We start from the raw sequence: 12214 nt of genomic DNA, 5'->3' as shown, positions 1-12214 counted from the left end.
AAGAAAAAATAAAAATAACATCGAATCAAAAACTGTGTAATTGAGTCTGGCCACCCGGTATATCTACATACGAAACTGTTACTTATGCAAGAAAAATAAATGTACCTCGAGAAAAACCAGTCTACTCCGTCCCCTGCGGTGTAGATGGCAATGTCTGTTCTCATCATCCCGTTCATTACTCTTCACCGCGAAATAAACTTTATCAGCAGAAAATAATACAGAAAGACTACTAATTCAGTAACGCACAACTTTGCTCTTCCAGTGTGAGCGTTGTTCGTTGTAAAAGCAAAGTTGTAAAACTACAATTTTAGCATACGTGTAGTTAATTGTACATGATCTGAATGATACGTGTATATCTTATGGAACACTGTCCATTCAATGAACCTGTTGTGATCACTGACTGGGCAAACTGATGAAATGTTTAATTCGTGCTCTGTTTTAAACTAACTAGTGTCACATCCAGCGAAAATATAAACAGTTCATATTATTAGATTACTATTGTTAATAAATGTAATAATAAAAACAATGTATTGACGGCCCCCGTGGCGGAGTGGTTAGCACATCGCGCTACGACGCCAGGGGTCCCGGGTTGGAATCCTGGCCTGGGCGTGGTTGTATGAGAGTGTTCATTCATAAATTTCATCATATCCTCACTCATCACCATCTTCGCAAATTAGTCAAAACTGGCACAAAAGTAGAAGTAAAATAAAGCAAATCAATCAATCAATCAAAAAACAATGTATTGTTATTATTACTATAAATACTAAAATCTAAACAAACTTGAAACACCTCGCGACAAAATTCTGCGTAAGCCAATTATAGTCACAAAAATTGTAATTTCTATTTAGGAACTGTAGGTACAAAATAGGAGCAGTTTTCGGTTTTCCTTTCATTGCTCTTTCTGGAAGATTAAAAAGTGAAAGAGAGAGAGAGAGAGAGAGAGAGAGAGAGAGAAGTGCCTTTTCCGCTCCCCGCCTCTCCCACATAATGATATATCCAAGATTGAAGACATGAAAGTGCGGCTGTGTTTACTATCTTCCATTTCATAAATGTTTGAGAATTTTTTGTCATCAAATTACAGTTTTACTATCCATGAAAAATTTGTTACGTGTTAAAAGAACGATAATTCATGTTTGCATTCTTCGCTCGCCTGCGCGCTAGATGGTCAACTGCTTCACAACAAACAAATTTTTGTCCTTCCACCCTTGCAAGCGATTGTGTTTGTTTCCCCTCAGGTACCCACCCCACTCCAACTGCTCTCCCGTCAGCCGTGAACAGTAAACAGCGAATGCCTACCTTCAACGATCTCATATGAAGATCTGTTTCCATGTGTAGGTAATCTTTTATACTTTTTTAAAATCATTTCGCTGTTTCTTTAACATAACTTCTGTAGTTTCGTTAGGGACTATTTACTGTGTCGGAGCTCTACGAGGCAGTAGAAGCTGAGACCCAAGAAAAGTGTGAAGACTGCCAATCTCGTGACGTATTCTGTTACGTCAGAGATACGTTACAGAGTAAGCCACGCAAAAACCAACCCATATGACCCTCCTTTTTTCTTCTTCTTTCTCAGATTCGACTTTCGTCAAATGTATGAAGGAGCCTTAATTGTAAATTGTGAATGGAACTTTCCTCGATAAGAGTCAAACCTACATGAAGTTTAAATTTCCCCCTACGGAAGGGCGGGGAGGGTTCTAAATAAGTTGCGAAAAAAAAAAATCAAAGCTAATACGAAAACAAAAATCTCTGGTAGTTTCCCTGAAAAACAAACTCTGATCTACCAGACTTCTCCCCTGAATGGTTTATCCTGAGCAGAACTAACTATTCAGGATTGTTAGCAGGTGAGTTAACATATGCATCCACCCTAACGATAAATTGACAGCATTTAAGGGGCGGCCAGTAATTGAAAAAAAATCCAATAAAACTGACAAATACGAAATGTTTTATTTGCAAAATGAAATTATGTCATTATGTCTAACAGTAGAGTTATTTCATACACTGGTGTTATCCCTACATGCCGGCAAACAGATTGCCACGACAAATAAAAATTACGTGGCCCCAGTTTCGAAGTATAATGTATTCTCGATTATATGCATTCGACAGGATAATTGCAAACATTTATGGATCAAAAGGAAATATATTTTGCATTTGTAGTTTCTAGATTGTAACGTGCATGACAAAAGATAACTAATGAGCAAGATAACCCTTTTCAAGTGAAGCTCAACATTTCCTGCATAACAGCGATATCGTGGAATTTCTGGTAAACACTCACCGACTTTCCTCCAGCCACCATCTTGACGGTCCAAATTCACAGGTAAAGAAAATATTAAAAGTTTCACCAAGACACAAGTGAGACAATCCCAACTGACGAAGGCAGCCTGGCTACAAGGACTACCGGCGCGCCGCCTTCGAATGCACTCCCACGCCAAGGCAGCGATGAGCCAACCACTTCAACCAGCCAAGACCGGGGACCAATCGCGAGCGAACTTTTCAAACCTTTCGCCACCTGCCAGCGACGGAAGTGACTCTCCTGCAAGGCTTCATAAAAAAACACACACTAAAAAACCCTACTGACACAGTCATATCACCCCCATCTTAAAAAAGGAAGAAAGTGAATTCATACATGCGACAGAGGAGAAGGAGGGGGGAGGAAAGCATTCGACTAAGTATGCGCTCTGTTTATGGAAAGTTATCTTCACTGATTACGTCACCCCTTCAAAATGTCTTCGCAACACTAAAGGGGAAAAAATCAAGAATGGGGTGGGTTGACCGTTGTGAGGAGCACCAGACTGCTTGTGGCTGAAGTTTATGTCCAAACAGAAGATAGGATATCATTACATTGGCATATTTATGGAAAGGGGAAACAAACGACCGTGAGAAATTCGGAGCATGGCTCTCTGCAAGCGATATCCTCCTGAACATTACATTGGAATGTGAAATTTTGAATGATCGTCAAATCCCCCTTCCCCCTCTTTGCATTTCGGACGGGTCCTCGGGCACTGTTTACTCCCGTTTCGCAGAATGCCCCAGAGAAATATCTCACCTAAGCAAAAAAAATCCCCTTTCGCCGAATGTTTTCAGAGGGAATTTTCCCTCCACTGGGAAATTTCAGGGACTGAAGTGACAATTTCAACGAAGTCAAAAACTCATAGTACAACTCTGTTAACAAAGTAACACTTTTTTTTAGTTGAAGTTCATCTTCGGAGAGGATCCAGATTGTCGGTAAATGTTAGAAAACAGTACCCTGTAGTGTTGTTTACTATAAAACTAGATATTGAATGATGTAGGTGATAGGCATTCTTGTCATACTCGTCTCCCAATTTCACATTCCTCTGTCACTTCTCCTACTCACAGTATACTCATTGTTTCATGTACAGATTGCTTATGAGCCTCCACTCTCTCCCATTTACTCCAATCTTATTTAGGGCTGTAGTCGAGGATATACGGCGTTTCACTCGTTAAAGAGTATAACTTCTGCTAAAATGCTAATACCTTCTACTTTAGTTTCGTTTAAATTAATTTATGTAATTTGGCAATCACTCCAGTGAGCTTAATACGATCAAATATGTGTACTTCTGGTCTCAAGTGATCGGGAACATAATTTTAAGATGGCCCATCAATTGATCATTTTAAGCCTCAGAAATATGAGAAGGCATGGTTGGAAAACTACCATGCTGTAAACTGCACTAATTCAAGAAAGAGTTTGTGCAAAACGTTCTAGTGACAAGTGTGGTGACGTATCAAAAGTGGTATTTTGGAGTGTTTTCGATTAGACAGGTTAAAACAGCTGCGGAAGAAAACTATTCCTCAAAGTAAATATTGCTGTTTTCAAAGTATTTCTTTCCAAGTTTTTCATTTTTAGTGTTGTTATATTTACTAGTAGTTTTTTTTTTCTGGTTGTTTACAAAAATGAAAGAAGCACTTTGGCCTCGAACTCCTGAAAATTCCCATCCTTCAAACTTTCGGCCAAATGGGATTCGGCCAAACGGGAATTCTCCTTCCGCCGAAAATTTTACTAAAGTGTGACGTCTGATATAAATGCGCCTCTGGGCCATTCGGAGATACGGGAAGACACGCTGGGCACACCCACAGCAGCGTGTCCAAGATTTTTGTAAGGAGTGGAAGTATTTTTTTAGTCCGTTTTATATTTTGCCATGCTCGGATTTTCTCCCCCCCCCCAACCAGGAATGCCAGGCAAAAGGGGAGATTATGACTTTGCCGGGACTCCTTTGTGTTTGTCATAGTTCTATCTCTATCGATCGAATGTCCTAGGGAGGCAGAAAAGCAACGTAACCTAAACTTCGTGGAAAATACATTGTCCTTCCGTACCGTAACACTTTTCGATTACAGTTACATTTATTACACCAGATGTAAAAAGGGAGATGTTTCACTTCACTAGTTCACGCTCTAGTTTTGCGAGCACAAAATTCATTCCATTTGCTACATGAATACAACTACTTGGTGAAAGTGAACAGCATTATCATCTCGTAAATTTCAACGTTCTCGCACTAGCTGCACACTCCTACTCCTACCTACTCATAATCAACTGACGACTTCACGACTCGTCCTGGAGTGCGTTAACGCTGATTCATGCTGGCAATGCCTGAGGCGGATCACGAATGGCCGCCTTCTTTCAAGGTCCATTCAACTCTACATCACACAAGCTCTATCTTTAAACAGGTTGGCCACGGGCTTACTGCACCTGGTGCATTATCTAGATATGCTGCTGCATGGCTATTTCCATTGGCCACAAGAAAAATATCTAAAAATTCCATGTATCACTTTGGCAGCACCAGACAAGAGTTCACATATTTGCGAAAAAAGAAAAACTGGGAAATTTCCAAACTTTTACATAAAAAACCTGAGACATTTTGTAAAAACCCGGGACTTTAAAAATGAATCAATTATATGTGTACGTATATAATATATATACAGATATAGCTAACCATATAATATATTTGAACCTGAAAACACAAATTCCACTTTAAACTAAAAATTACACAGTTGTACAGGGTAGACGAAATTAATAATACGGTGTGTTTTATACAATGTACATTCACATTGATACACTTGCTTTACACTCTTTGTACACACACGGTTAGAAGCTTCTTAATCTTCATTAATAAGAATGAAACTTGTATCACAGGGAGGTACATCTTTATCGCAATCAGTTGCGTCAACCAGGATTTCCAAAAAAAAAAAGGGGGATTACGTGTTTCTTTATGGTAGTGAGACCTTGTTTTCCTGCCTCTATTTTTTTGAAATACTGGACCAAGGGGGAGGGAGGTTATAACCCCACCAACCCCCGCCTCTGATCGCAATCCAGTTTTTTTTTCGACGCATAAGGAAACAAACTGCCGAAGTACAGAGGCAAGTGTACGAACACTATCAACCACCCACCGCAGCAGTATGCATGCAACCGCGAACTGATCTAGGATGGACCGGCTGTTGCTAATTGTCCTACGTTGCGGAGCAAGGGACAAAACTTTGCTGCGGTTGTTGGACAGTTTGTCCCCCACCAGTTTCATGGATTAGCAACCATGCGTGTTACATGGTTATACTACAAACAAAACAATCAAATCAGTCACCCATAGATTTTTAAGAAAGAACACTTAAAAAGCGGGACATTTGGGGTAAATTCGGGACATTGGGACATTTTATCAAAAAACCGGGATCTATTTTTTGTGTTCGTGTTTTCTTTTACGTCGCCTTTTCTTACACTTTATGACTGATGAGTCTGAGGATGAAATGGCGATTTTGTGAATCGCACTCAACGCACTCGTCCAGCAAGGTGGCTGAAACTTCACTTTCCTATTTTGCCACTTTTGGCTAATCGCAACAATGAGTAGTGAATACGTGAACTTGAAGAGGCACTCACAAAGAACACCCATGCCGGGACTCGAATTCGGGAACTTAGACGGTGAGATCGAAAGTCGATCACTTAACGCCTTGTAATCAAAGGATCCTATTTCGATCCCGGAGGGCGATGCGTTAGTGATCAGATCACAACGTAACTGACCCAATTATTTTCTCTGCAGGAAGTGGATTGCAACGGAAAATATTACAATTATTATCCACTTTACTCTCAGCCATGGGCGTCCGGAAGGGCGGGCAAGGGGGGGGGGGGGGCTGGAAAATGAAAAGTCAACCAAAAATTATATATTTTTGACATATAATTTCATTTCAGCCACAACAATATTTATTAATTATTGTATGAATATGATAAATTCAAATTTAAGCAATGTTTTTGGAGGGAACAATACTATTATTGGCGAAAATGTGCCTTGTTTGCCCCCTGGAAAAAAATACCTTCCTTGCCCCTTCCTGGAAAAAATCCTGCGGACGTCCATGCTCTCAGCATTGGTGGCCAGTAACAAATATTAAAACCGTTCAGCCCATTTTCGCTTGAGAAGTTGGGAGCTGAGATTATGGTGCCCCACTGCTTGTTTCGAGGACACTCGATCTTCTCACTCATAATCTCGGTACACAAATCGGCCATTTTCTAGCTTGTGGAACACAAATATGCCTACTCAAACATTGAGTTGCGGCAGTTTCATTGCGCCTTTTAACCACATACTCTTATTATCCAATAAAGCAAGATGGTCTTAATTAAAAAGTAGGCGGGGAAGGACGTGAGTCGGAAGTACAACCCAAACCGAACGGCAGAACAAAATGGACACAGAAATAACGGTCCATCACAATTAAAAGTTTACTAAACTGCACCAGCGAAACCGTCAACCATGCATGTCGAACCATCTCCAGCAAGTCTTGAAGGACACTTTGTAACCCAGCTTCGATTCACAACCTAGACGATTTTGTTGCTACCGACACTGCTATAAAAAAATCTCGGTAAATATGAAAAGAGGAGGCACAGTACCTTTCCCGACGAAGTCATTGTCACCAACTGGAAAATATTCTTTCAAAAACCTCGAAAAGCACCAACGGTTTCCCTACAACCCACGCATTATTCCATAGTGAGGAAAGGCTCTTTTTTGCTGGTGTTTTACAGTTCAAAAGATCAAGGCTCTTTGCCAATCATTACATGCACGCTAAAGAAACTCTACAATTAAGTATAGCTATTCTTATTACATCCTTGGGGATAAAGCAGTTGTATTACGTGAAAGCTACGTTACACGGGAGAGTATATCACACACGTGATTTGAAAAGAAAAACGTTAAAAAAACGTACCACTATATTCTATTCTACTCATTTCATTTTGGTAAGAATGAACTGATGAAGGAAAACCATAATGATCCGAGCACCGTCTGGAATTCGATGTCAGGATCTTCCCTGTGCAGTGCTAACTAATAAACCGACGAGGCAAGCTAGTCTGATTACCAACGCTTTAAAATTGCTGATTATAAATTGTTCGCCAACATGCTCTTGAAAGCAGTAAAACATTTTATGAAGATCTCGGAGGTGAATAAAGACTGCCAACCTTGCAACTGTTTGTTTTTGCACTAAAAGTACACGTTACCTGTGCAGTTTCGGGCACGTCAAGGTTATAACGATTATATTGAAAGTAAATGAAGTCGTCCCAATCCATAAGTTATTGGTCGCAGTACCATATTCCACTGGTGTAGGGAACGTCGAATGTTGATATGACACTCGAAACGTCTACACAGGAACTAACATATGATTCCACAACTCATTTTCCCAAAAGACACCTGTCAGTTGTCACTTACGTTTTAAAAGTTATGAACATTTTTGCTTCTGAATAAACAAAATCCTTTTAAGAAGTAAAGCTTTCTTCTTTTTATCAACTTTCTTTCTCTGGCATGACGTGTCAATGAAAGTAGTTCTTTCGTAAATACCTTTTTAAAGCTTATAATATTTATTCCTGGACAGAGTGAAGAACGATTTCAAAATTCAACACGGCCTAAAATACTGTTCATAAAAGTAGGACAATATGTTGGCAATCGTGTTCACCAGATCGCCTTCTCGCCACTTGAACGAGATTGCCGATATGAAGAGGGGCATGTTTAGTCTCCAACAGTCTGCATATAAACAATGCTGGAAGTGGATTAAGATAGGGAACCTTTCAACAGCCGAGAAACTACACAACGAATAAGCGGAGTGAAGCATTCTTTATCCGCGAAGATTCAGAAAGCAGCATTGTCTAGGACGAAACGTAATTCCCACAAACTGATTGACCTATATTTTTTATGAATTTGTTTATTTTACTTCAGTTTTCTGTCACTTTTGGCTAACTTCGAAGATGATGAATGATGATGAAATTGATAAAGGGGCACCCACAAAGAACACTCATGCCCATGCCAGGATTCGAACCCGGGACGCCTGGCGTTGTAGCGCCACGGAGGCTGGCTGATTGACCTGTAATTAATCTCAATCATCTTTACCTTGATGGAAGTACACACCAAAGAATAAGTCTCCTTCCAAACCTATTGCTGTGCATATGCTAAATCGTGGTATGATCAACATACTAGTTTCTGAAGGCGTAACCTGCACCGCGAGTCAATATATTGTTCTATAAGGTATGAAAGGTCCGTTACGGAAACTACTAATAGGCTACCTAATTTTAGGAATTTGGAATTTATCATTAGTAGTAACTGGGCTGCAGCCGTAAAGTCAATAAGGATAGCAATGTCACTGTATGGCGCGGAAACCTGCACGCTACGAAGAAGTATAGGAAAAGAGGCTAGAAGCTTTCGGAGTACGGTTATAGTGAAGAATGGACTCGCAAAGTAACAAAACTACTGGAAAGAGTTTGTGAAAAAAGGGTAGAGGGAGGGGGAATAAAATTGGTTGGAGAATGCCTGCTAAAAAATGCGCCGAGAGCACGGGGGAAGGAGATATCAGCTGACATTAAATTAAGTATATCTTACGCTTATATGAAGGTATGAGATCGGAAAGACTAGAGGTTGCAGTGAAAGCCTGCCTGTCCGTTGAGCAAAGCCATGAATGGATGAATGAATAGGCTGGTGAAAATACTTTCACACGTGGAAAATTTAGCAATACAATGACTGAAATGCACCTTGAACGTCCGAGCCAGAGCCCACTTGATTCCTGTCTGTTCAAGCATGTCAATGCAATGCAATGTTCTGGATGTCAATAGAAAGGAACGAGGAATAAAATTCAGATACTACAAGAACCTTGATAAGCTAAATCGTAACTCGACCACAGTTTAAAATGGGATTCGAACTAACGTACAATGTGCTTCCAATTGAAATCAAACCCAAGACCCCTTGGTTTTCCAGCTTCATACAAGCTTCCAGCTTCTTACTTTACGAAATTTGTCATTTCCATCTAATTTCTTCCAATTTTGATGTAAAGTCATCGGAAAACAATTAATGGCACATGCAGTACAAGATTTATAAACCCCACCGAGGAATAATGTTTCCTTGTTTTATGTAACATCACAATAAGCCGCCTTCATATGCTTAGACTAGTTACTATCCCCTTCTTTCTCATCCTCACTGCCTGCACATGTGACCAATATCCACATGCGATATGGATTTTCAGAATAAATATTGACTACCACATGGATGAAAACAAGTTTTACCTTTATCGAGAAGATAGGGTTGTTCAAGCAAACAGTTCTCAAGAATACATCCATGTTAACATGCATCTCAACAGGATATTATCTATTGATCAACAGTATATCCTTCCCTATTCTAACACTTCGTTTCGAAAGACCTCCACTTCTCCCATTTTTAGGTGAAATTCTTACTGATTCTGCCAGTGGTTGGGAAAGAACTTACTATTTTGACTCTGGTAGCCCTATTTGCTTGGACTCTCCTCTCCCTTGGGATGACATACGTTTTGAGGTCATGGCTATGTAGGCTATGTAGGCTGCTGCCTTTATTTTCCTTTAGTTCCAATTATTACATTGTTCGTGAACATGCATGTAATGGAATACAGTGCAGCAATATAAAAATTCTAAACAAAGAACCAAATTAGAAAGAGGAATATCAAGAAGCTAATGACTGCTTATGAAGCACTGCAGGCACTTACAAATATTCATATTGAAATCTTAAGAAAATAGTGAAAATATGGAAAATTCGGGGCCGCACTGGCCAAGCAGGACACCGGGCAAAATTAGGATGCGCCTTATCAGCACCTTTCTATTCATAGCGTTCACACAGAAATGGCGAGATCACCCGAGGCGACGAGGCTAAGGGGACATCAAACCAGCAAAATGAGAAAAATTAAATGCCAATCCCTGCGAAAATAATGGCGTACAATTAAATTAACATTGTCACATTGGAAAGAAATATATTGAGACAAAACTTCCTTGGTCGCTTCGTTCGCAAAACAATAATTTCACAATTATTACTTTTATTAGAAATGTGATTTGTTAATGAAAATCGGAAATACATGTTCAGGGTTTGTATGAAATGAGTGATTCTAAACAATAAAATACCGGTACTTCATAGTGTACTTCTATTATATTTAAAACTTATGCATCATTATTACAATGCCGTAATAGTTAACTACTCCACTCATTATCCTCAAGAACTGTAAATTGTCCAATAGACAGAAGTAAATAGTGCCCAATATGCCTTTCGAACATTTTGTCGAAGGTTTAATTTTCTTTATACACGGAAGACTTGTACACAGTGCACGTACTTTAGAAAAAGTGTCCTGTTGCTATGAATTTCTACTACAACCAACGGTTTTTCTTTACTTGCATTGTTCGAAGGGGCACCTTATTAATGAAAAATACCACAGCCATTTTGACAGTACCCTCGTTGGCTTACTAACCGGCAAGGTAAAATACGGCAGGCTCTTCAACAAGGAAAATTCGCGTGGATCCCAAGCCTCTATTGCTCGCCTGTCCCTCCCAAATCAAGAGCACCCTTGTTCTGAAAATGAAATGAGAGCTCAACCTTGATCGAAATCTGTAGCAAATTCGCTTCCAATTTCCCATGACACGGGTGTTCAATAGGGAGCTCGACGGAAGCAAAATGAAGAAAACAGGAAATTAACTGGAAGTTCCATCAACCTCTGACGCGAGAACGGTTCGAGTACGCGATGTATGAAAAGTATTCGAGCACACTGCCGGTTACTATCTTCCCAGAAGCATGGTATAGTAGGGGGAGGCTATCAGTTCTACATTGTAACAGTGAAAAATAGGATCTCTTTTCACTTCAGATTCCGGTACCCACATTCACCACCAATAACAAAGAACACGTTAATGATGCAGGAACAACTATGCTATTTACGACTGTTAAGTATGCACACAATGTTCTTCAAAAAGCATGTAGTGTAGATTGTAAATGTAACAAGGCACTCAAAAGAGTATTATTAAGTCAACTGTACGCTCACATTCACATGTACCAATCGCGGCTGGTCCTGCACTTAAAAAGTGGAATTCAAACCACTGGGCAATATGCCTCCACTGAATATTGAACCCGGGACTCCTACAATTGCACTTCACCAACAAGGAGACCGATATACTTAATACAATTTCCCTTCTTATATAAGAAGGGAAATATTAGCCTATTTTCATGATCGATATATTATGAAACTTAAAAAGTTGGAACCATCGCGTTTGAGTAAAAAAAACACAGAGTTAAATAAAAATTATAGAAATGTGAAGAGCTAGTACAGAAATGAACAAAAATGTGTTACTGGTCTTACTGTGGGCTAACTCTTAACAAAAGCAGACGATGACACGTACTGTTTTGCTTTGCTCTTTAACTGATCAAATGTGACATCTTGGAAAATACTAACTTCACAGTCTATTTTTGCTTCAGATTGAACTTAACAGAAGAAATTAAGATGGTGAGAGAGTTAGAGAACACACTTAGTTCTGTGGCGGTAATAATCACACAGCAATAAAAATACAATACAAATCTTGGGCTTCAAAACTTTTTTCCTGGTCCTTAAAATGACGCCCTTCTTTGCTTTAAGAAAATGGCCTTTTTCAGTATGGAAAAACACGTACAATTATATTATTAACTTCTGATGTCTGTAGGACACGAGTATCAGGATTCCAATTCCCTCTCGTACATATCCCATCTCCATTACGCACTCTTTCCGCAGCCTAAGTTTATAAAAGTTTTTACGTAACACAACGTGTCTACATCATAAATCACAATGACAAACGGAGACAACGAAGGTGACGCAACAGAGCCTTGAAAAATTACAGCTCATTAAACATTTTGAAGCTGTTCCTTCCACTAGTATGATATAATCTTATTTCCTAGTTTCTCAAGACTGGAAATCTATTCTACGGACGCTTTTTTAAACG

At 39.5% G+C, this 12214-nt stretch overlaps 1 protein-coding gene across 3 annotated transcripts in view; it reads right to left on the bottom strand.

Moving 5' to 3' along the window:
* The window catches only part of Moe (moesin), a 124684-nt gene that overhangs the window by 77822 nt on the left and 34648 nt on the right, over positions 1–12214 (bottom strand). Inside the window, exon 1 of one of the 3 annotated variants that reach the window (XM_083123986.1) lies at positions 2270–2472. The exons of the other annotated variants lie outside the window; for them this stretch is intronic. Within the exon in view, the coding sequence (XP_082980112.1) occupies positions 2270–2290 (21 nt within the window). The 5' untranslated portion in view covers positions 2291–2472. Of the gene's footprint in view, positions 1–2269; positions 2473–12214 lie in introns of those variants that run through there. 3 annotated transcript variants of the gene reach the window in all.

This window comes from Lepisma saccharinum, chromosome 6 (genome assembly GCF_977018435.1).
Source record: "Lepisma saccharinum chromosome 6, izLepSacc3.1, whole genome shotgun sequence".
Taxonomy (NCBI): domain Eukaryota; kingdom Metazoa; phylum Arthropoda; class Insecta; order Zygentoma; family Lepismatidae; genus Lepisma; species Lepisma saccharinum.
This window is presented reverse-complemented; position numbering and strand designations above follow the sequence as displayed.